Genomic DNA, 26874 nt, shown 5'->3' with positions numbered 1-26874 from the left:
GTATGTGTTCTCATACTGGTTACAGTACTAGATCTCTCACCAAGAAACAGGTTTAGAAGCAACAGACAGCAGGTCTGAAAGGCAGATCAAGGATAATCAAATAACAGTAAACACTGGAATAGCACAGGCTCTCGAAGGCAGTCTTCAGGACCCAGTAGTAATGCAGGAAAACAAATGAGTTGTTTTGCATTGATTAGCATACCAATGTAAGATCAAAGCATATGCATGTAAAAATTGAAATTCCCATGCTTGCGATACGATTTTCCCTCTGCACAATCCACAATGTGACAATCGACATCTCCCGCTAGCCTTCCTTCTGTACAGGCAAACAATTGACTTCCGGTTTTGGAGTCGGGCTAGGAGGAGATGTCGATCGTCACATTGTGGATTGTGCAGAGGGAAGATGGCAGTATCGCCGTATTTGAAATGACCGGATGCAAAGTTTTACAAGGTATTTTCAGCATTCAGAATAATAAACGCTGTGAAGGATAGGGCAATTATTGGAGCAGGATAGAATAGATTTCTTACTTAAAAAAATTTAGTGTTACATTTCCGTTAACCTCTAGACTAACTTCTCATCTTAAAGTACAAAGGGTTCTAAAGGGAGACTCAAAGAGCCGATGCTTTCAATATTTTCTGATTACCAAACATGCACATTCACAGAAAAGCTTACTTTGACTTTGCCATGACTTAGTTGCATGCACTAAAGACTCAGTAGCTAAACCAACCTGTCTGATGGTGGAAAGGAAAGATTTTCTTCATACATGTCTCCTTCCAAGCCAAGACTGCTCCAGCTACTGCTGTTACCATTACTACCAGAAGACAATATTGCAAGACAATAGCTCAAATGACACTTCATAATAATACAATTTAGTCAGATTTGGTCCAAACCTATTTACAATCATATATCTATATCCAGGAGACATATTTTAAAGTAAGATCATGAGTTGGAACAGAGAGAAACTTTTAAAAGTATAATAATAGCAATGGCATGCAAAGTAATTGTCATGATTTTTATGGTGTACTTTTTATTTCTAAATTACACTGTTTACATAGCAAATAATTCACCCTACCATTTAAAATTTTATTTTTGAACCAACAAATGTTTTTTTTTTGTTTTTAGCTGTAATATTGGTGTGTAGGTGCCATGTCAGTGCATTGTGCCTGAGTCTGAGCTTTCAGAAGGAGCCAGCGCTACACATTAGTACTGCTTTTAAGTAACCTATTGTTTCTCATACTCCTATGTAACTGAAGGAGTCCCAAGCTGGACTTGGATATCTTATTATCGAGTACTATTTTGATATCTACTGGGCGCTGCTATCTTGCTCCCTTCCTATTGTTCTGCTGATTGGCTGCTGGGAGGGGGGTGATATCACTCCAACTTGCAGCTCAGCAGTAAAGTATGACTGAAGTTTATCACAGCACAGATCACATGGTTGTGGCACCCTGGGAAATGAAGAATATGGCTAGCCCCATGTGAAATTTCAAAATTAAAGGTGACTCACTACTTTTGTGTTTGTTAAGCAAAATGAACTTCACATACTGTATAAATGATATCTTGTTTCCTTCAGTCTTGGGAATATACAATCACAGCCAGCAGACAGCTGCCATTTTGTGGGCACTGTTATTAAGGCAAAATCTTGTGTATGTGTCAGAATGGGGGATCTGATGCCCTTGCCTATGCACTGGCTACACAATTAGAAAGTGAGAAGGTAGGGGGAATGTGAGTGCTGAATGGAAAGTTTAAGTAATTGTCTGCCTCGCCTCTATGCCTAAGGCAAGGGATTTTTAAATGCATTTATAAGGGGTTTGAATGTGTTAATATAAAAATCAATTTTGGTTTCATATTTAATTTGAAAAGGACTTTTATTATACAGCTTTTTATGTCTGGGTGACAGGTCCACTTTAAATATTGCAAAATCTGTTTTAATGCAGGATTCTGCTGGTGAAGCTCTATTAACTGATGTGTTTTGAAAGAAAACATGTTTTCCCATAACAGTATCCCTTTAAAAAGTAAGTAATGACTGCATGCTTAGCCACAAGTAATTAATACATGTAAATTGTTGAGTGTAAGAACCAATCAGTGATTGTAGTATGTGGGGTAAGTTAGGGGAGGATGTTAGACTGAAATAAACCAAATTCTACAACACAGTTTTACAGTTACATTTAATCTTTCCAATTACTTTTTTGTGATATAATTATTAACTACACTGGCTAGTGTCTCAATGCTTGACCAGCATTTAATTTGTTTTACTGCAGTAAGAGAATGGTGTTCTGCTTGACACCCCCTAAAACTATATGCAATGGCACATCCAAGTACAAGAAGGGGGTCTCTCAAATAATTTCCTTGGGTTTGCAACCTCTCGGAGTTTGTTTTCCAAGTCCTTTAAAGAACTGCTAAGTACTCTTGAGTCTGTATAATCAGTATGGTAAATACAAATGGAGTATTCTTTGGTTAGCCATTACACAGCTCACAGTAGCCCTAAATAAAATACATGTCACGGCAATCTATTTGAAATGAAAAACAATATAAGTCAACTGAATGTGTTGAAAGACATGACTGTAGCTGTGACTGCTGAGTCTTCCATTGCTACAGGCGCTGCACCCAGGCATCAGTGTGGTGAGTGGCTATAAAAAATCCTTGGTTAAAGTGGTTCTTAAACTGAAACTGAGTGAAATCCCCCATGAGCCAAGGGTCTGAGGCAAGGCACCCAGACCCATTATATGAAGCGGTGAGCAAAGCTTGTATAGACTTGTTGTTCTGAATTTGGTTTAATTAAAGTGGCTTAGAGCAGATTTCTATTCTATAATTGGTTACAGATGCTCCATCTGTAGTTGTCAATCACACTCTGAATAGAATTATAACATCAGGGTTAGCTAGGGTTCCAAATACAACCGATGGGATATTAGGTGCCTCTATCATTGGCAAAAAAGGAGAATAGTGGGAAAAAATGGTGTCCTTTGAATCCTCCTTTCTCACTAAAGCTGTAATGTCTAAACTAGTAAGATATCTTAGGATCTGTTTTTTAAGTAAGTCCTTTGTATAATACATGCAATATGACATTACATTACCTGTCACTGAGGTGAAGGAAACTGCTGCTTTCATCTTGATGTTCATCTTCAAAACTCAGATTGGACCAGCTGCCGGTACTGTCATCCCCAACACTGACACTTGTCTGCTGGCTAGTAACAGATTCTGCTGACTGGAATCCATCTTTGCCATCAGAACTAAACTCAATTTGTAATGATAAATAAACACAAAATAGCAGATTTAAAACTCCTAGTAAATTGATTTAGTTTACTTACATACTGAAAGAATTAAAGTCACTTTTGTGTAGTGAAATAGGTTAATGGACAAGTAAAGACCCCGCCCCTATTTCCCAAATGCTATATTATGCTGCCTAAAAAAAATGATTTTTATAGCATTGCTGGTCATTTAATTATAGCTTGCTCCATAATGCCACCATAATCAGGCCACCATTTTGTCTTTCTTCAAACTTTTTCCTCTGCCCCATCTTATCAAGCCAACACCCCCCAGGCCACTCCCTGATGATAAAATCTTATATACAAACACACTGAATGCAATTAGACATGAAATTTGGACATAAAAAATAACCTCTTTCCACTAACAACGAAAATGATGTGCAACAAACACCATGAGCTAATTTGTTAGGCAACCCCACGTGTCTGTGCCTCTCGAGTATTGTGCCTCCATGTTTTTTCCACTTTCCCAGGCATCATATGCACCACCCTGGGCAAAAGCAGCACAGTACAGAATATCTTTAATTTCCATTTTGGAGTTTATACAGTTTATAGACCTGTGTTCACCCCACAAATACATAAATGCCTGCTATTGGTAGTGCTGTATTCATGAGGGTCAGGGAAGGCAGGTAGATATCCCCCTTCCAACTGCCCCTTGCACATCATTCAGATGCACAAGTTAGGGAGTGCCAGAAGGCACAGCCCACAAAGGAGACTTGTACTGTCTTCCAAAGGAAAGACAATTAGGACAATACTGCCCTGTACCCCCTGAAGCAAAGCTAGGCAACTCGTGCTGTTTTTTTTTTTTTATCCAGATAGGTGCAGAGTGCAGCCTGACTTATTTTACACTCCTTGTGTGTGCTGTGTATGCTTCTAAACAAAGCTTTCTTTACTTAACTAAAGTCCATTGTTTTGATGTTTAGACTTAAAGGTCAATGCTACAGTCGTCACTGTTACTTCTTTCTCTTATAAATGTACTTACAGTAGCACCTACTTCTAATTTGTCACCTATAATTTTACAGAGGTTTTGAAAGAAAAGACAGCAAAAATAAGCAATATAAAAGAAACACAGTAGGTCTTGAGATCTTTCTTACCTTTGGTTAACATGTCCAATGTTCTTCATAGCACACATCATTATTTCTGTGGTGAGACTATCTGCAAAGCTGATCCCTTCTGGCCCAATACCACTATCGGCAGCCAAACTTGTGTTACTCAGCTCCCGCTCTGCTTTTCCTATAGCAGCACTAACAATTTTTTCTGCAAACATTGCCCTCTTATCGAAATCAATATGAATTTTAGGTATATTATGATGAAAAAGTCTTGATTTTTGACCAGTGTTATGTTTAGACCTTGAACATTGTTTCATTCTTCTAGAGACATCAGGTCCCAAGAGAAAATGACAAGACGACTGAGTGTGTCCTTGTTCCTTTGCACTGCAAACCCTACAAACAGGTCCATATGAATGCATCAGCTTCCCATTATGTGACACTTTATCGTTGTTTTTCCTGTTTTCTAAAGCTTGAAGTCTTGCCGTTTCCAAGGTAAATCCTATGGTACTATCAACGACTTTACATGCATATTGCTCAATAGCTTGAATGACACCTTCTTTAAGACCTTCATCATTTAGGCTGCCAGTGCTATGATACAGTTTATTTGTCTGTGAATATGGAAGAAGACTCTTGGAAACATTTCTTTTGACAAGGTCACTAGTTGTCTCATCAATTTTTGATTTTGTATACAGACATGAATCAGTCAGTGATTTAGGAAGAGAAACGGCTGATATTTTTAGCTTTGTCCTTACATCACAAGTTATTGTATTAGCAAGAGTTTCAGCAAAACGTAGCAGGCCTGTGAACTCTGGTCTACGGGAATCTTTCCCGTGTCCAGAAGATTCCTCACCAAAGGAATGGTTTGAAATGCTCCTCCTTCTTTGCTTTTCCCGCTCTTGGTGCTGTGTCATGCTTAAAAGCCTGAGAATTTCCTGCATGCTGTTAGCTTCTGAGTTCCTTCTGGGTGCTGGCTTCTTATTGCATTTCAGTTTAATTGTTTTAGAAGCTTGTTGTAAGCCAGACTTTACAGCTCTATAAACTAATCTGCTGGCATACTGATCAATGATTAACTCGTTGTTCCCTCCTTCCATTTTTAGAACACGTATAATATGATCGGCATACTCCTCAGTCACACTTTCGCAGCTTGGGTATTTCGAGGTCAGACCGGCAGCAATATTGTTATAAGGGAGAGAAAGAGTAGAAGGATCAGATTCTTTAAAATTCATACTTGTGCAAATACACTCTTTTTCTTTTGGCCTGCAGTCTCTAGAGTGTTTCCTACAATGACTGCAATCAGAATCACAAACTGATTTCACCTTTGTACTCTGTTTCTTGCCCACAACTTTCTTTGCATCATGAAGGACTTCTCCAGCAATAACACCTGCATATTTGCTAAGTGTCTCCAAGGTTTCCTCAGAAATATTTCTCATGTATGCAGGGTATCCCCATTTATCACTCAAGACATGTAAAAGTGGCTTATTTTTTGCAGAAGATCTACGGACGGATTTATCATCTAAAGCATCTGCAGCCATTTCAGTGGCTACAGATAAGATGTTAGTTGACAAATAGTCAGCATACTGAGATGTTTCTTCAGAAACCTCAATATCTTCATCTTCAGAACTGCCATCACCACTAGAAGTTTCAACTTCTTCTGATAGTGACCGCATTACTTTTAGAAGAAAATCATCTTTCTTTATGCTGTCATGTTCAGAGGCGATTAAATGGGGTGTAGATGGTGGAGTAGCTGGATAAAACTCTTTTGCCAGTTGCCCTTTAAGTTTCTTACTAAGCTTTTTCATGCTCCTCTCTGGGCTTAATTCATAGGAAGCTAAAGGAGTTGGGGGCGGTGTATTAGGTACTGTTGTGATACTGGAATCCCGCTGACTCATTTTGTCTTCGCTAAGATCATCACCACAACTACACATGACTGAGGAGAAATTATTGATATGAGAAAGGCATGTCTGAAGTCCAAAAATGGATGAGTATGAAGTATCTTTACTTTGCATATTCCTTTTTAAAGTGATACCTTCAGAGGTTAGTTTGTTAAATGAAACATCCGAACTCCCCTCACTTGTACTTTTAGAAAATGCACCTCCATACTCACCTCTGTATTCTTGGGAAGATTTTACAGAGAAACCAGTATTCTGAGATGCAAAATTTGAGGGAAGGCAACACTTTGTAAATAAAAGTTGCTGCTCCTCAGTTTTTCGGAGATTTGTGCATATTTCGGAGTCATCAGCAACACGCCTGTCTTTATCTGCTGAAGCACCTACAAAGTCAGATGTTAGTTTTGGATGCATACCCCTGTTTGAAGTTGTACAGCTACTTTCACCGACTGAATGTTGTAATATACACTTTGCCAAGCCATCTGCAAAATTCAGTTTTGATTGCTCTTTATCTACAAATATATGCTGTGATGGAACAACTTTCTTGGCTAAAAATTGTGTTTCTTTAGAAGCAGATATTACATCATATGCTTCATTTATCATCATATCAACCATTGGCACAGAAAAAGCCTTCATATCCTCATTATCTTCATTTAGCTTCTTAAACTGTAAGTTTTGTTTCTCTTGTTGGCAATTAGAAAAAACAGGCAGTGTTGTTTTTGTGGTGGGTATTTCATGCCTATATTTTGTGGAAAGACTGTAACAATCTACAGTACTGCTATTCATATCATGACGGACTGACACATCTGCACAATCATCCCTTCCCAAAGCCTCATTTGAGGTTTTATAGAAAGTTAGTGCTTTAGCGGCAACAGGAACTGGGACTGAACTTATAAGTCCAGATGTAAAAAGTAATGCATGATGTACTGTGTAATCAGTTTCTTTGTCATTCTCTGCTACCAGTGGTGATTGGATCCTGCTGGGCATATTAGGGAATGCTACAGATGTCTGAGTCGACTGCATCATACTTTCTGAACTTACATACTTCAGATTGTCCATGGAAACACTAATAGCTGCTTGAGTGGTGAAGGTGACATTAACCTGGGATAATTCAATAAAAGCCTCCTGAATCACAGATTCTGACAGATCTTTTGCATAGGAACTTACAATGACATCATCATAATCAAAAGTCTGCCAGGGTGCAGCAACAGGAGTTGGTGGATGGGAAAACTGGCACACTTCCATAATTCCCTCAAAAACAAGCTCCTCAGCGAGATCAGCAGCGAACCTCGTAACGGCATTGGTAACCATTTGTTTTTTTATATAATGAAGCTCTTGTAACGCACTTGTAATAACCTCACTGACCATTAAGTTCGCTAAGCTATTAATGGCTCGTTTTTTAATTGAAAATGCTTGCATCCTTCTGATTTCATAGAAAGCCATTTGAAACACATATGACGTTAACCTGGCAGCCAACTGGCAGAGGGCACTGGTGCAAGACGAAACACCCCTTTGCAAATCTTTAAATGCACTTCCAAAGCTTTTTTCAACTAATTCCGAAGCAAATTTCTGAATGCCGCTCTTGACAATTTTTTGCTTTGACTTCAGTTTCCGCTCCGATTCTTTGTTATAGGATTTGCGTTTAAGTTTCATGCTTTTTTCCACTGCTTTTTTTGATAAGTCATTGCTAATAGGGGGTTTAGTATTTAGCACTGAATCAAACATCTGAAAGCATACACAGTTTGCATAATTACTGTACGTACTGTATACCCTCTCTTTCTCTGAAGCACGCCCATTGCATTCCAGGGTATATAAGCACTCAGCAGGCGTGGAAATACTGAGGGGGCTAAAAGCAGAGGATCTGATAGGACTAAATAGAGTGCCAGTATCTTCCACAGCTGCTTTCACAGGACGGTGGGAATCTGTCACCTCACATATGTTATTATATGGAGATTCTGGTTTTCTTGGAGTTGGTTTTTTAACATTTGCTGATAAGATAATGCGATCAGACTTAAATTTCTGAGGATTCATAGCAATGCATTTTCTTTTTTTAGGTGGACTGGCCAGAACATTTTTTTGTGCAGGTTTTTCATTTCTTTCTAGAGATGCCTCTGTTTCATCAAATTGATCAAAACTATCAAAAAACTCACTGAGCTCTGAGTCAGAGTCTTCTACATCATCTTTCACAACAGGGATCTTTGGCAAATTAAGTTTAGCTCTCAAACTTTTCTGATATCCTTCCTCATCTAAGAATATAATAGGACTGGGGCTTGAACACTCCGATTCTGATGATTCAGCAGAAGGGGGTGTGAACACTGTTTTGTCCTGGACAGAGAAGCTCATTTGCTTCCAGGAATCACAAACTGATGACGTGACTGTATTTTTAACAGATGCTGATAAATCTGGAAAACCCATGAGGCCCATTAAAGTTGCCGATTTTAAGGATGATCTTCTGCGCAAGGAGCTAAATATAATTTTTGAACCTCTGACATCTACACAGTGAGTTGGCTGTGTTTGGGATGCAGCATCACGTTGACTTCTCATTGTTTCATGTTCTCTTTCTAGAAAAAAAGCAAAAGGTGAAGAATTGGTTACTAACTGGTTACTCTCAGACAAATAATTGGCTTTAGCTTAGTGCAGAAAGGGAAATAAACACAAGAATAAACATGGGATCTTTTAATAGTTAGGATCAGGAGTCTCATTTAATGGGCCTGCCCAGCATTTGCAGAACAGCAAATAAAGTCATCACCATGAATTTATACAGGGTTGGCTATAGAAAATCAGGCAAGAACAAAGAACTGCTTCTTTATACAATACACTATAAAGAATGGCAATGCTGGATTTAAGCACACTGGGGGAACAGGGTTCCAGATAAAAGATCCCCTAGCAGTATGCCATGAGCAAACATTACAATGATTTCAAATAAAATGCTTACAAACACAAATACAACTACAACATTCATGGGCAGTATCTTGGGAAAGAGATTAAGCTACTGTTCTGCATGCTGATTGTATTTTTCCAAGTCATTATGCAGCACCTTGGTTTCCACTTGTAGTTAAATCCTCTTCATCCAAATGCTCAAAAGCGGTTACAAAATCATCCTCAATTGAAGAAACAGATTGATTTGTATCATCTTCCTCACTGTGCGAAGCTTTTCTGAGTGTGTCACTCAAGAACTGATGATCCATTGTGTACCTTATTCCAGTTGTATATTTGCTCATCAGATTAAATAGGGAATCACTTTTTAAATATGTAAAGGTGGGAGATGACATGACACACAGTGCTCCAGAAAAACAACCCTTGAAATTAAAAAAATGGAAAAAAAGGTCAAATTTAAGCTCAGTATTACAATGGTAAATGCAAAGTGTAAAGGTTATTTTCATTTCACACTATTTGTTACTTAGAAACTATGCTGTTTGAGATGCAACCTGGAATTGTGTTCAATGTACTTGTAGCCAGCAGCAGTAACCCATAGCAACCAATCAGCAGGTAGCATTTACTGGTGACCTGTTTAAAAGCAAACATCCTATTGGTTGCTATGAGTTACTGCTCCTAGGCAAACTCTATGCCTTTAATTATATATCAGGGAAAATAGCTACTGTCATGGATACACTATGCAGCTTTTTCCCCCATAATTGTCTTTTTTGAAAAAGAAAACAAAAAACCCACCAAAAGGCTAATGAGGTTTTGTGGGAAATAACTGTGGGGGGAAAAACACAATAAAGAAAGAGCTCACTAGCATTTTCTTTACATTAATACACCTAATCTTGACTCTCAGGTGTTGAGAAATAAGCCCCAAAGTCTTGACAGTAGGGCAAACAAATACATGTTGCAGGTATCAAATTCAAAATGCATATATGTGCATATATTTTTAAATATATCTCAGTTTCAACATTTGATATTTTGTATTTTACTTTTTTTTAATTAAATGTAGGGTTTTTAATCATTTGCAAACCATCCTATACTCTTTTTTTACCCAATGTCTCATTTCAATGTTCCTTTTTAGGAAACAACAGAATTATTTTACACTACAATGGACTTTGTGACAAAAATATACAAACATAAAAAACAGGTTCATTAAAAACTGCAGTAGCTTAGTGATTTTCTACAGGAAGTGGCTACTTTCTACTTATGGCAATGAATGAGGGCTTGTCATTAGTTTCTGTTATACACACTCTATTAGTGTGAGTTGGTCAGATCTAGCTGGAGTAGTTCTGCGTTCCACCTGATACACTGGGTATGGAAACCTGCCGGTGAGACTAAATTTAAAAAGAATCTGTCTTAAACTTCCAATTATGTTTCTGTACAGAGTAACCAACCTAGTCCAATAGACTTTGTATGATCTACTCTGACTCGATTTGTCTGTTCATCAAAAATTTTATGGGATTCTGTGATTTTTATGGTGCACTTTTATTACCAAATTACACTGTTTACATAGCAAATAATTCACTCATTCATTTCAAATTTTATTCTTGAACCAACAAATGTATTTTTTTATCTGTAATACTGGTGTGTAGGCGCCATCTGAGTCTGAGCTTTCAGAAGGAGCCAGCACTACACATTAGAACTGCTTTCATACCAACCAACCAACCGTTTCTCCTACTCCCATGTAACTGGAGGAGTCCCAACCCGGACTTGGATTTCTTACTATTAAGTGCTATTCTGATACCTACTGGGAGCTGCTATCTTGCCCCCTTCCCATTGTTCTGCTGATCGGCTGCTGGGGGTGGGGTGATATCGCTCCAACTTTCAGCACAGCAGTAAAATGTGAACTGTGATCAGAGCACAGGTCACATGGCTGTGGCACCGTGGGAAATCAAGAATATTGCTAGCCCCGTGTGAAATTTCAAAATTAAATATAAAAAAAGTCTGTTTGTGTTTTTGAAAAACAGATTTCAATGCAGGATTCTGCTGGAGAAGCTCTATTAACTGATGTGTTTTACCATTTCTGTGAAAGCACAGCTAAGGGAGAGTCGCGGGTAGCAGTGCTACCTGTAGAGCAGCAGATGTTTAAAGGGATTTCATATGATTGACTTTTCAGAGTGTTACACAATAATTTCTATACATAGGCCACTGGCACGGGGGGCCACACACACTGGGTTCTAGTAATTCAGATCAAATGCACAAGACTGCAATAAAAATTCATGCAAAACACAAAAGTGCAGAACGTGACAGGGACGATTACCTGGGTTGCACAAGATGTTGTACCTTCTTTGCCATGCTTTAGCAGGATAACTTCGCAGTCATTTAAACTGCAGAGATGAAGTGATCTGATCAGTTCTGGCAGATCCAGGTGTAAAGCTTCAACATCCTGTGTGCAAGAATGACACAAGTGTCAGGTGTGGCTTCAGATATCATTTACATAAAGAAAATGCTCATTTTAGTGGCACCGCTAATTAGCAGGTAGGGGATTTATACTTCATGCCAATGAATCTTATCAGACTGGCTCCAAGCTTTCAGCACCATTGCTCACTGACGTTCATAACTGAACCTCACAGAATAATGGAACCAACACAGACAAACCACATTTCTTTTCCAGAATGTATGCCATTTTTTGCAGCCCCTTGAAGAACATAAAATTGAGGTTTAACTGTACTAATTTAAAATTAAAGGTAAACAAAAATATTGCTTAAAAACATCTCACCTGAAGAGGCTCTGACTCCTCAGAAAGTCCAAGAAATGTAAGCTGGAAGGTATAAAAATCGTGAAAAATTTCAATGAAAATCTTCCCTACCTAGAACCCACAGCAGAGATTTTTTTAGATTTATGTAAATAAAATTAAATGGAAAATTTGACTTTTTTTAAACCGCAATTAACTGGTTGTGTTTAGGTTTTTTTCTTAAATTGCGCACAAATTTTGCTGCCATTTTTTCCACAATTCTAATTTTTTTTAAATTGATAAATTGCTCTTTCAAAAAGTCCCCTGTGCAAAATAAATGTGGGAGGAAGGATGAAGAATAATAAATAAACTGACAAACCTCCATTACATTTTCTTTCTTGACACCTTTGAAACCCTCTGCAATTCTGCACAGTTCTTTCTTGCTTTCCAATAGTGACTTCAGTGACATCAAAAAGGCATCGCTTATATTCTGTAAAGAAATACTCTTGTAAGAAGCCAAACAAAGTCTCCAATTATTACATACATGCAATGCTACAAAATGTTGTAAAATATACACAAATCTCAAATATAGGGTGACACTTATACCAGAACTAGCATTATGTGTATCTCTTCAGGCTGTTAGCATACTTCTGTGCTTTTTCCTACTGCTGTGCCTTATCCCTATTTAGCCACTGTGTCCCCAGTGATATGGGCCAGTGATATGGGCCAGCGATATGGGCCAGCGATATGGGCCAGCGATATGGGCCAGCGATATGGGCCAGCGATATGGGCCAGTGATATGGGCCAGCGATATGGGCCAGCGATATGGGCCAGCGATATGGGCCAGCGATATGGGCCAGCGATATGGGCCAGCGATATGGGCCAGCGATATGGGCCAGTGATATGGGCAGACCTCTTCTCATGCTCAGTTACAACCCAATGCTGGTAAAGGAAAAGGGCAAAGAGCAATGGAACTACAATGCAAGGCATAATCTGAAAATATTCCACTTGACAAATGCAAAAGGAGAAAAAAAGGAAGATGCATAATTTTCATATTCCTAAAGTAGTAGCCCCAAAGAGTTGCAAGGTTTCTAACACTGGAAATATTGGAATTTGCTGTAGAAGTTTTATTCATGAAAAAGTCACTAAGGAACTGTGGGAAATGTTTTGGTAAATGAGCTCATTAACACAATTTCATATGGTCAGGAAAAGGTTAGTAAATGTGAGAAAATTTGACTGCTTGGAAAATGCCAACAATCTCAAATGCAACTTTAATAAGTCTTCCCCTTAGTGAGAAAGAGAAATCATTACTTTTTAAACCTTTAGGAATTTGCACAAATGATCTGAGGCAAAGATTTAAGAATCATCAAAAATGTGTGTTATTGACCATATTGATTATGGTATCAATATATTTCTTCATTTGTAAACCAGATAAGAACAAGAAGTTACTTGAACAGGAACAAAGCCCCAAGAATCATCCAGAACTGACTGAAAAGAATACTAAGTGGAAAGGACCTTAAAGAAGAATGAAAGGTAAAAACTAAGTAAGCTTTATCAGAAAGGTCTATGTAAATACAGCCATAAGCACTCACAGAAACGCTGCACTGAGTCCTCTATCAAAATAAACACAGGAGATCTTGTCTCCTTTTTTGTAAACATGTTCTTCAGTATCTGACTTCCTCTCTCAGAAAAATCCTTTATTTGGGGGTCATAGTCTGTGCAGTTCTCTCGTCTCTCCAGCTCTCCTCTCCCATAAGAATTCATAAAACTCACCCCCCCCCCCCCCCCCCTTGGCAATGTGTGATCTGAGCTACAACGGCACAACACCAAGCTGAAATGGCAGCTGCAATCTTAAACAGAGAAAGCTTCTAGGGCTCTTTACTTAGGTATGGCAATGCTTTCTGCAGAACAAATATATTGTTCTAGGTGGAACTAATGTGGCAAATCTATTGGCAGTAAAATGCCAAAATGACTTTCCTTCTCCTTAATAACTTATGCCATGTACAGCAAATGGCAAACTGTTTCAGCTCTTGTGGAGGAATCAGTGGTGGTTAAAATGCCCTGTCTGCTGAAGTCCTACATATAATATGTACATATTACAAAAAATAAAATGCTAAACAAATGACAAAACATTACATCTGGTTGAAGATAATTTGGTAATTGTATATATATATATATTAATGCAAATAATGTGTGGACAGGCAGTAGTCCCCAAACTGTTGGGTTGATCCCCACAGGGGAGGCTGGGAGAAGAGGCAGTGGGGCTCAGCTTATAGGTTAGTTAGGGAACAAATGGGGAGAATGTATGTTTACTCTACAAGAACAAAAGCCGGCTTGAAGGTAATTTAGGGTGAGATTTAGGGTGAATATGCATTTGTTCTTATGGCAGGCTGGAAGTGTATAAAGGCACTCAAAGGAGAAACTAATAATGGTGCTTCGCCTACTGTACATTATGTGGGAGAGCTGTGCTGATTAATGTTTAATTAAAAGGAACATTCAGTATTGGGATCTATTATCCAAATGGTTGATACATTGGGTCTTCCAGATAGGTGTCCTTCCATATGGAATACCATGACCAACATCTATTAAATCACATTTAAACATTATCCAGGAATGGGACCCATTATCCAGAATGACTGGGACCTGGGGTTTTCCAGATAAGTTGTCTTTCCCTAATTTGGATCTCCAAAATAATCATTGAAACATTAATTAAACCCACAGTACTGTTTGCCACAATAAGGCTTTGTTATACCTCTGTTAGAATCAAATACTGAGTACAGTTTTGTTATAACAGAAAAAGGAAAACATTTTTAAAAAGCTAAATTATTTGTTTAAAATGGAGTGTATAGCAGATGGTCTTCCTAGAATTCTGGATAATGTGCTTCCACATTATGGGGATCCCATAAAGTTATTTTATCAACTAAAGAGTAGTTCTATCATTACAATGGATTTACACTAGGTTAATTAACAACAATTAAAAGGCACTGTCTTATTAAAGTGCAATATCAAATCAAAGAACAAGGCTGACAAAATTCTGGCCCAGATTTAATGGGAGCAGGGCTGCAGAAGGCAGGAATAATGATGTAAGGGGTTAGACTGGACGAAGACTGGCTGAGTAGGGGTAAGGTTGAGTGTTTGGGGATAAGCTAAGAGTGTGGACCGGGTTGATGTAACTGGGGGCAGAATATGGTTAACTACAAAAATACCACCTCCTGGCCTTGGCTGATGTTTTACTGCTCAGGTCAGTGAATACATTTGAGGTGGCAACCCTTGGTAAGAATAAGAATACACTGCGAGAAATGGCACTGCTTGTGCTCTGGCCATTCTGGATAATGGGTTTCCAGACTACAGATTTCATACCTGTACTGCGATTCACTGTCTTACTAATAAAGAATAATACTGTGGTTTGAGATCAAAACAGCAAGAAGTTCAGTAATGAAACAACATGATTTTCTGCAAGTTTAGGTTCTTGGAAAGGTTTCTGACAGTTAAAGGGGACCTGTCACCCTAAGAAATAACTCCAAATTATTTTCTATATTGTTAGTTGAGCAATATAAATTTCACTTCACACTATATAAATAATATAAATCTTGTTTCCTTCCGTCTTGGAATTACTCAATCAAAGCAAGCAGGCAGGCACCATTTTGTGGGCACTGTTATTAAGGCAAGCTTTGTATCATGCCAAAATCTTGTGTATGTGCCAGAATGGGGGACCAGATGCCCAGGCCCTCGCACTGGCTACACAATTAGATGATGAGGAGGGAGGGGGAAGATATACAGTAAGATCTAGGTAGTGCTGAATGGAAAGCTAAAGTTATTGTCTGCCCCTCCTCTATGCCTAAGGCATAGAGGCGGGGCAAGCAATATATGATTGACAGCTGGGATTTTTAATTGCCTTTTATAATGGGTTTGGATGTGTTAATATAAAAATGAATTTGGGTTTCATGTTTAATTTGAAAAGGACTTTTATTATACAGCTTTTAATGTCTGGGTGACAGGTCCTCTTTAATGACTAAAGGGATTGTCCCAGGAACTACCAGTTAATGGCTTGGTACTGCTTCTGACACACAAAAGAGTTGTGCTTGTTTCAGTGAATAAACTGGGTGATATAATAAAGAATTTAGCACATGCTGCTTGGTAGGTGGGGATTTTTGTCAAAGGTCAGTTTTATACAGGTAGCTTCCCAGAAATGTGTTCCAAACAGAATCATATGTATTGAAACTGAGAGAATACATCAAGATGGGGGCTTCTCATGTGAATGGATGGAGTAAAATCTAGAAGACTAATTTCCTATTGATGAAGCATAAGAAGGCTGAGTCACACAGCACAGTTTACAGGCATTGGTGATTTTTTAAATTAAAAAAAAAGAATAAAGGGGAATACATAGTGGTATTTGCTCGACCAAAATGCTATTAAAAACCCAATTAAACCTGAGAGTTGCACCTAAGGCTAAAGTGAAAATATTCATTAAAATGAAAAACAACTTGTTTTCTTTTAAATTTTTATAAATTCTGCTTGATAGTTTGAAAATGAATACCCACACTAGCAATACCCAACTGTGCTAAATGTCATGATTCAGATCTCTATATTTATTGATTCTAAGAGACTCTGAGTTTGTGGTGTACAGTATTATTACAAAAAGCTTTAGGTTATTGGGAATTCCTATCATGGGACCCAGGCCAATAATCAGATCAATCCCATTTATATGTGAAATGACATTGTACCTATTACTGCTGTATAATAAAAATAACAAAAACTTTGAATTATCTTGCTTTCATACTTGCTACTTACCATTTATTAGTGTAGTCAGTTTAACTTGAGAAAATTAGATCTGGATAAACAACCCCTCCCTTTAGACTTACAGATAAGTAAAATTCCATTATATAGGGAGTTAAGCTGTGTACTGAAAATCTAATTAATCTCCTTACAAGGACCAAACATGGAGGAGCGTCAATTTCGCATAGATTTTATGTGATTAAAGCCATAGGCAAAAAGGGTGTTCATCACAAGCCCTATTCGCTGCACTCATGTTACCCGCTAGTCCCACAAGTCCTACGTGCAGTTTCTTTTAGCTCAGTCTGTATGGCCATGTATGTGTTTCTTGAATTCACTATTAAATTGACATACCAAAAACTCATGTATCTTTATTAGGCTGTTATGCATTTTCATTAATAGTTTTCCATAACTGGGTATTGCTACTATGGGTTTTTCATTTGTTAAACGTCTTATTTTAAAATACATACTGCCGCAATACTGTATTGCCAGAGGCTTCAAAAATATGTTAATTTCCTTAGGTCTACAAAAATACAGTTTTCAGTGGACATTCCCTTAAAGTGAGTAGGGAGATACAGTCGATGGCTTCTAACAAAGCCAGGGATCGTGGGGTTTGTAGGTAACGTGCATTAAAAGAAACTGGAATACTCCAGTTTTACACTTTAATACCTTATGCTGGACAGCGGCAGTCTCCTTAGCCAACGTCTCTGCTGACCCTTACATCTTGCTTGGTAAAGAGACTACTGATTCTAGCTTGGGTGCGTCTCCTTCAGGATTCAAATCCCAACAAATGAACTTATCAACCTGTACAAGGGTTCTGCTCATTCATTAACCCATTTCCCCTTCCCCAATTCTCTTTTTAATTAGAAAGTGTTCCCGGACATTCAGAAGTTGGATTCAATTCTTTCGTAAGGCAGAAATTTTGAAAAGCTGAGCAGACTTTTATAAGGGTACCATATATATACAGGTATGGGATCATTTATCCGGAAACTGTTATCCAAAAAGCTCTGAATTACGGAAAGCCTGTCTCCCATAGACTACATTTTAATCAAATAATTCAGAATTCCCTTTTTCTCTGTAATAATAAAACAGTACCTTGTAATTGATCCCAACTAAGATATAAATAATCCTTATTGGATGCAAAACAATCCTATTGGGTTTAATTAATGTTTTAGTGATTTTTTAGTAGACTTAAGGTATGGAGATCCAAATTACGGAAAGACCCCTTATCCGGAATACCCTTGGTCCCGAGCATTCTGAATAAGGGGTCCTATACCTGTATCTATTTGTATACATTTTCTGTAATTGTCCAATTTTTCCCTCTTCTCAGCTTATATTGGTTCATTTTTATTTCATTGGTTCAAAATAGTGAAACAGGAAGCTCTACATACAAGAAAAACAACTTACTTCCTTTTTCATTGATAATTTAGGCTTCGCTTGGCATCCCTGTTTTCTTGTGCAAGTGGCCATTATGAAAAGTCTTCAGATATCTGTAAGCATCAGCGGATCTGCAAAAAAAATCAAAAACACATAACTTTATCTTTCCACTTGTACAAACTGCAGTCTACCTGTATACTTATGTAAGGATTGAGTTACTTCTGTTTAACATGGACTGATGTTGTCCCATGACACAGCAATGTCTTTGGCTGCTGGTTACTGCACTGAAGACCGGGGTTTGTGTTCTTTATTATCACAAGGCTAAATATGGCCTAATAACTGCATGGTTTTGTAAATATCAGTACAAAAAACCTAGATTGGCAACTTAACATGCATTTTATGTAAGAAATCCTTGCAAAGCTACAGTGTGCATGGCTGTGTTACACTATCTCCCATTATCAGATCAATAGCCTATAAATGCATGTATAGCTAGTAGCTACTGAAAAACAATATTCTTGTACGGAGATAAAGAATTGGCATCTATGCTGTTATTGTGCAAGTATGGATGTTATTGCCTTGGAAATGCGTAACTGTGAATATTTGGGTATTTTGTCATACCTAAAATTAGTGATGGTCCTGCAATTACAAATATGGTAATTAGATACTTATGATTATGTGTGCATACACACGAAACGCGTTAGGTTCTGCCAAGAATAAAGCTTTCGGAACCTTTTAAATCCACTGTCCTGGTGCTCAACTGTTTGGATTTTCGAAGGGCACATAAAGAACAAACATTAGACAGAGAATGAGCACAACATGTGCATGGTATAGAGCAGTGGTGGGCAAACTTATTAGTCAACTGAGCCAAATATCAACAAAACAGTGATTGAAATTTCTTTTGAGAGCCAAAATTTTTGCAGACTGGACTGCATTGTGTATTACGCCCCCCGCCTGCGCCGCGTCTCCTGTAGCCCAAAGACAACCCCCTCCTGCTGATTTTTGCTACAGGCAACGAAAATGCGCTTGCACTGTACGTGCGAGCCCGTACCTGGAAGAGCCAAATTCAAGGGGCTAAAGAGCCACAGTTTGCCCACCATTGGTATAGAGGATACAAGGGGGAAGGAAAAAAGAGTGGCACCTGAAGGGACAGAAATGCAGATGAGGGAATGTAAAATGAAAAAAGCAGAGGGAACATTACATTGAAAGAAAAAAATTGAGATAAAAACCCAATTGAATAAAAGCTAAATAAAAGGGGCTGGTGAGAAGAGAAAATCAAAAGAAAGAGCTGTACAATAACTGGGTGTATTCATTGAACATACAGATTTACATACAAAACAACCAATAACCAATACAAGAGGTAAAAAGGACCATGTCTCAAATATTCTAAAGTAAGTGTGTAAATTTGCCATGTTTTCATACAATAGAAAAACAGTAGTATTTATATACACAATGTCACTGTCTACCAGCGTATAATCAAATATGGCCCTGCTGGTTACCATTAAAGGGTAAGCAAGCCTTTTATCATAAAAGCCCTTAAAAAGACACTATACAGCCCCCAGAATAACACAGCTTCCATGTAGATTCTGTATCACCAGCAGCTCAACTTCTCAGCTACTTCCTAGTTTAGACTGTAGCTCTGCCCCCTTTTCTTTGCCGAGCTTCCTTCTCTCTTTGGCTGTGCAGATGGTGGAAGAGGTGTCTACTGAGCATGCAAGACTGATTTTCATTGGAGCAGAGGTAGTAAGTATGTGCAGTAGGCACCTCTTCCACCATCTTCACAGACAAAGAGAGAAAAATAACTCATCAAAAAAAAGGGAGCAGATCTTCACACTAGTCTAAGAAGTAGCTGAGAGAGCTGCTCGAAATACAGAATTTACAAGAGACTGAGTGCAGTTTACCAATACTTTAATCAGACTATTGACCTTTAAAGAGAGTAGTTGAGGGGAAGCCTGCTTAGAATTATATAACTGACTAAAACTGCTAATATCTCACCATTCCCTAAAAAGTTTATTGTATTTGCAGATGCTCAGATGCTCTAAATATGTTTATATCAATGCAATTTTTTTAGATTAAATTTTAATATATATCCAGCCCTAAAATGTGTATCTGGCCTCAAACACACCTTAACAAGAAAAACACAGCACAGAAGGACTATTTTAAGTCATTCTACTGTACAGCGCTGCGTACATAAGTTGCGCTTTATAAATAAAGATATACATACATACATGTTTTGTGGTCAGCACTAGGGCTCTTCTGGATCTGGGACACACATAGGAATGCACAGTATGTATGTTTGGTAGATAATGTTGTGAGTGCTTGGCACAGTTATAAATCAGTGTTTTTCCAAGAATATGAAATGGAATTCAGTATCACTGATGTGCTACATGAGATTATTTACTGCCCATACATCATTACGATTACATTAGAAACACAAGCTTTGTTATCTTAGCATCTAGTATTTATCACATAGTTCCATTCACTAACATTGTACCATGGGGCAGATTTATCAAACAGAAAACATTCCTTGTGCTGCTTCTTTTTACATCACTGATTGGTGGTTATTAATAAACTGCCCTGGTTAAGTGTAACTAGATAGAACCTTGGCATAGAGGCACTGGAGGTATGGAGGTGCGTTGCACTAAGCTGCCTTCATAAAAAGGTGAAGCATGATATAGGTTAGAAAAACAAATCCTTGAAAAGAACCTTACTGCCTGCATTTGTAGTTGTATTATCAAGCACTTCTGATTTATTCCTGTCCTATTTTAGGGCTGACATGAATTTTGTAAGAGTACAATGTATACAGACAGGGTGGCCTATCCCCTCGGATAAACACGGGACAGGGCAATGCAGTCAAGGAGCAAAACCAAAACTCCATGTTCCTGCACATAAAAGAGAACTAAACTGGTAATGATACACATAACTTAATTGCCTTTTTAGTATTTAATAGCCCTTGGCTGGGTCATGAACTTTAGCTGTTTTTCATCTGAGAACTTGTAGGTTTCCATGTGTTGTGCTTCTTACATTCTATAATGACTTCTTTATCCAATGGCATTTCCTCTGCCTGCCACAGAAAGCATTCTACATTGTTCCTCCTCTGACACTTTTACCTTTTTTTTTTTTTTAAAGGAGAAGGTAAAGTACAATCACTGGGGGGTACCAAAATGTTAGGCACTCCCCCCCCCAGTGTAATTACTGGTGCACCTGTTAGGAGAAAACTGCACCGGCTGGGGTAACAGGTAAGCGATTACAAACACTGGGGGGTGCCTACGTTTTGGAAGCACACAGATACAGTTTTACTCCCAGCAGAGCTTCCTGCACAGTCCTTATTTGTAGCTATGAGCGAATCTGTCTTGTTTCGCAGAAAAATTTGCAAAACTGCTGAAACATTTGCAAAATGCGGCCACCCCATGATTTTTTTCTGAAGCCTGCAACTTTTTTTAATGCAACTGCAACTTTTTCCTCACACAAAAGAATTCAATCCTCGCTACTTATTTGGCATCCAAACAGAACATTTTTCATGCTTGTGTCGCTCACTAACACTATTTACATCTGAGTGTGGCTCACAAATAAAAAAGGTTGGGGATCAAATTCTCATTGGAATCATCAGTAAAAGCTTTTTTTTTTTTTTTGTCTATGTAAAGTTGGGAGGAACACGGGTCAAAAAAATTTCATTACACTAATGATGCTTCATTGTTATTTGTATATGACAATAAAACTCGAAAACTTGAAAACAAAACAAGTGATGAATTCCAATTACCAATAAACCACAAATTTGGTACATATTTGCCCAAGCAAGCTTTGCAATTTATTTACTTTTTAGTCACAATCAAAAGCTAATCGTTTTTACTATATTTATGGAGTTATATAATAAAGGGCCCTAAGTTTGCCCAGCTGCAGAAACCCATAGCAAACAATCAGCAGGTAGCCTTTATTAGTCACCTGTTTTTAAGCAAACGTGTTATTGGTCGCTATGGGTTACTGCACTGGGCAAACTTTGTGCCTTTTATTGTATATGGGGTTTACTGTATAAATAACAAAGGTAGATACTTAAAGTGACTCTGACAGTTACAAACATCTGCACTTTGCCCTGCAGATCAGTTCTATATAAGCAGCACTTTTAGTTTTATGCTTAACTACTCGGTATGCAAAGAGCCCAGAAGGTGCAGAACACTGGGGCTTCAAAATTTACTAAAGTCAGTAGGGTAAATCTGTATATATGTATTATAAAGGCATCATCTGTGGACTTTTTCTATAACAGTGTCTGTACATGTATATTCTGCTCATAAAAATCAGGCTGGTTATGATGGATCTTTAACCAATGGATTTCTGCTACTTCTGAATTGCAATCCTCATAATGCCTGGGGTTAACAATAAATGAGTTAATGAGAATCAAGGGAGCGCTCAGCATAGATATGTAAAACAAAAAAATATACTTATATCTTAACTTGTTTTCCCAGATTTTATGAAAATTACATTAGATCTACGTGTAGATTTGCCCTTGCAGTGTATACACAACCATGCTTAGCATACCTTAACTCTGGTTTATATGCTGGAACATGCAGGGTTTCACGCCACTAACATCTGGCCACGCATGGGTAACAACACAGCCTTGCATCATTGTTTCCTTTCTAGAGATGGCCAAAACTATCTATTGTAGCAAACCTTGAGATGTAACCAACGCTCCATTTATAGATGCACAACAGAACAATTTGGAGGGTGGCACAGATAGGAAATATCACTATAACAGGGGTGTCAAACTCAATCACATAAGGGGGCCGTGGGCCTAATTTTTTATTTAGATACTAAGGGGCAGATTTATTAAAATGTGAGTTTAGAGCTTAATCATAAAAACTAACCAATGGTCTATTCATTCAAATCATAACTTTCACCCATTGATAAATACACTTCTAAAAATCCTATAGAAATGAACAGAACAGGGATGCGTTTTTATGTATTAAGCTCTAAACTCTTTTGATAAATCGGCCCCTTAGCCTAAGTTAAGGATAGATCTTTCCTCACCCTGAAACACAATATCACATGCCATCCTCGTACATTAATCATGTTTTGAAAAAAACAACAAGCACAAGGCAAACTGTAAGCAAAACAGTTAAATTACAAACTCAACAGTTTTTAATACATTTATCTATAATTCTATATTTGAAATTTAGGTTTTAAAATTGCTCATCTATTTGTTTTCTGGCTAGAATCTTTCTACTCTGGCACAGCTGTGCCTAGTGCTGGGTGCCGTTGCCAGTGGCACATAGACAAGCCAGGACCGGATGGGAGCCGTGGACAATAGCCTGGCCAATCTAGGCCACGGACGAGCAGAGGCTCATTATGTGGCCTGTGGTGACTGTGCTCCAAGCGGCTGCTCTTATGTTCTGCCCTGCAGGGTGTGTGGTGCGTATTATGTTATTCCGCACCATGCAAGGCAGAATGAAAGCGGCTGCTTTGAGTGGCGCATTCAGGCAATTGGTCACGCAGCATGATCAGGCACAGTAACATCGCCACTGGGACAGGAGCGGCACAGTCAGGCAATAGGTCAGCTGCACGGTCAGGCAGTCACAATGGGCCACATGAAACAGCCAGGTGGTCGGATTTGGCCCGCGGGCCTTGTGTTTGACACGTGAGAATTACAAACTTGGCATTTTTTCATTCTTCCTTAAAATAAGACATCCTATCTCTTTCAGATTGCTTTGTGGGAATGAACAAGAGCAACACCCCTACAGTAATCAGTGGATCAAATGTTGTTTGCTCCTATGAGTCCTCAGCTGTGGAGTCGAGAGTTGGAAGCAATTATGGGTACCTAAAGTTTGAGTCAGCACAAATGTGCCGACTCTGACTGCTGTTAAGGTTTGTTACAATATTCTATTTCACAGATAAGTCATAATAAAGTACTTCTGTAAGAGGTACTGTAAGAATAAAGGCCAGTGTGGTGTTGTTTCACTAGTCTGATGTCCAGGGAAGCTATTAGAATCTTATTGTTTTCATTTTTTGTCTTTTGTTTAAACTTTAGATTTTAGGGATGTTTGTAGTTTATTTAAATGATAAAAAGCCACAAGGACATAGGCTTAGCTTAGTTATAGATTTAGACCCAAACTTCAACAGTATCCTCATTCATGTTGGCTGTGAAAGGCTTGTATGGCCAATAGGATAATGCGTCAGTTGCCTAGCAAGTAGTTCTTTGGTTTGTTCCCAAAAGCAGACACCATCTTCATCTAGCTTTACAACTGCTGAGTTTTGGCAGTGATGAAATGCTTTGTATGTTGTGTTCTATTTGGTCAACATAGAAAATACATTAGTGTATTTAAAGTGAAGGAATCGGAGGAGTCGGAGTCGAGTTGAATGTACCATAAACTAAGGAGTAGGAGTTGAAGGATTTATGTACCGACTCCACAACCCTGCTCAAATCAAGTAATAAATTAAATTCCTGCTTAGGGTAGTGCCACATGGGGCTCATTCTCAGTCTGTGTAAAAACACGAGGAGAGAATCAGCCAATCCTCAGGCCTCTGCACTCACTGTAACTGCAATAGCCTGGGTGCAGACACATGGATGTTCCCTCTAATTTCTTGGTTCTGTGCACAAAAAGTTTCTTTGTGCTCACTTTTGAAAAACTGGTGTACAAATATCAGAATAATATACTCAAAATGTATTGATTTGTGTGCACGTGCATGAGTACACAGCTTAAAGGGAACAGTGCCAGAGGGAATTCCGGGAAAACATATGTAGTTTTACACCGAAATCTGCTTTGTGTGTCTGCACCCAGGCCAACGCAGTGCCTATGAGTTCAGACACATGAATGAGCAGAGACCGGTGGATTCTCTGCCTATGTTTATACGCAAGCCCCATGTGGCACTACCCTTAACAAGCAGTGAGGTATTAAGCCATTTAGTATTTTAAATACAATGAAATCAAACCTGTTTGACTGCAGCCCATTATCAGAATTAGAGAGCCATGGAAATGCATATATACCACCATATATATACCTCCTTTCAGAACAATTATTCTTCTGCCTTTGCATTCAAATAACATGTCTTATTTTGGAACCAAAGACTATTGTTTGTGTATCTGCTAGATAACTGCATAGTTCTTCTGGCAGCATCCCATCCATAAATTTTAAAGCTTTAAAAAAACCACATACTAACATATTTGCTGTACAGCAACCAATCAAACTGCTCCAAAATGATGAAATCTGATTGTCTGGAAATTGCTATGGGCTACAAACCGAAAGGACAATTTCATACTTTCTAGGAAAAGATGGGTGTTGGGTTTTCACAGACCTGAAGATGAACAGCCCCATAGTCTTATCTGCAGCTCTTGAACTAACTACATTTGGGAAGATTCCACAGCATTATGTATGTGAGTACCTATCTCCCAAATGCACCCATGTACAGGAATGCGTCTGGTAGTCCCCATTCCCCGAGTCAGAAACCTTAAGAAGGAGACAAGACAAGGAACCCACAGTATCAAACCCACCACAGGTAACAAAGAGACTGCCATGACAAAGGATTCCAAAGGCAAAAACAGCAGGAAGGTGCTTCCAATAAGACTATATGCCTGGCACCAAACAATATCACATGTGCCATAATCATCAGGGTGAAGGTAAACAAGGCAACTTGGCTCACCTTATGTGATAAACTTTCCAAGGGATGAAAGGGTAGATTTTGTTTTTGTTGTTAATGGGACATATTTTGACTAAACTGGCAAAATCCTGTCCATCTGTACTGGAAGGAACAGAAGGGAATAAAGATCATTGTTTGGTAAAGTATTCAGACAACCAAATATTTGTCTGATTTGGCCCATGCCATTTATCCCTGAGCCAATGGTCACAATGTAATGGAGTTGCTCACTCCCACAAATGTCATCATGAGTGTCAATTTCTTTATGTTTTTTACTTTTCAGACTAGAACACAGTAGCACAACCTGCTACCCCAGGAGAATACTATGACAAGTATTAAGGAAAATTCTAGGCCCTGAATTTTCTGGTTATCTGGTCCCCCTACTCTGGGACTCAGACAGCTGATTCATATAGAAACTTACAGCTATGACTTTGTATTGAGGAAGTGCAGTGACAGAGGTTGGAACCAGTGGTTACTTTTCATGTTTTATCCGCCCCAATAGCACAAAGCAGTACCAGTATTTGAGTCACAGGCCACTCAGAGCCCAAAAGTAAACAAGGTGCCACACTCCCAGGATCACTGTACCTGGAGGCAAATCATAACTAGCAGCAATAAAAGGATTAAGCATGCTAATCAGCGGATTACTTTAAGCAAGAATGCCATACTGTCTGTGTGCAACTACAACTCCCAGTAGCCTATGTCTGACAGAGCAGCAACAGAAGCGCAGGCAAGCCATGGAGATTCTGCAGTGCTATGTTGCGAATGGTGTGAATGACAGGCACACAGAGCAGCTGACAGCCATTATCATTACCTATCATCCGGTCATACGCAGGCCCCCAACGCCACAAGGTGCACAGAAGCGCTGCAGCAACTGCGGCCCGTAGATCGGTTATTCCTGCAGCGCTTTCATCGCAATAAACCAAGTGGCAGCATCATTGGCAGATTCCGGGCCCCGGACCCTGGGAAGCTTAGCTGGGCAGCTGAGGGAGTGTTGTGCTGCTGCTACTCGCTGCTGACGTTTCTCCTGCGTCATCTCACTGCGCTTCCCTGACGGCGCGTTGGTTGGCAATAGGAATGGCTGGCACTGACGTCATAGCCGGCAAGTGCATGTATGGCGCTGAGACTTACAGTAGCCACTCACTGTAGCCACTCACTGTAGCCACTCACTGTAGCCACTCACTGTAGTTGGACCTATAGCTGGTACAGCGCCAATGAGGTTTTCTGCTGTGTAAACAATTCCTGTCTGTGGCTCCAAGGCCATTAAAGCACATTAATGGCTGCATGGGGATAATAATATTTCTCTGTTTCA

At 38.8% G+C, this 26874-nt stretch overlaps 1 protein-coding gene across 2 annotated transcripts in view; it reads right to left on the bottom strand.

Annotated features, from left to right (window-relative positions):
* The window catches only part of akap11 (A-kinase anchoring protein 11), a 32720-nt gene extending 6108 nt beyond the window's left edge, over positions 1–26612 (bottom strand). Inside the window, exons 1-9 of one of the 2 annotated variants that reach the window (XM_012956458.3) lie at positions 26377–26612; positions 17976–18076; positions 12175–12285; positions 11841–11882; positions 11382–11507; positions 9234–9495; positions 4356–8757; positions 3073–3228; positions 729–812 (exon numbers count right to left, since the gene is read on the bottom strand). In XM_012956458.3, coding sequence (XP_012811912.2) covers positions 729–812; positions 3073–3228; positions 4356–8757; positions 9234–9495; positions 11382–11507; positions 11841–11882; positions 12175–12285; positions 17976–18038 — 5246 coding nt within the window. In that variant the 5' untranslated portion in view covers positions 18039–18076; positions 26377–26612. 2 annotated transcript variants of the gene reach the window in all.
* Positions 26613–26874: the final 262 nt, after the last annotated feature.

Source organism: Xenopus tropicalis, chromosome 2, assembly GCF_000004195.4.
Source record: "Xenopus tropicalis strain Nigerian chromosome 2, UCB_Xtro_10.0, whole genome shotgun sequence".
Taxonomy (NCBI): domain Eukaryota; kingdom Metazoa; phylum Chordata; class Amphibia; order Anura; family Pipidae; genus Xenopus; species Xenopus tropicalis.
This window is presented reverse-complemented; position numbering and strand designations above follow the sequence as displayed.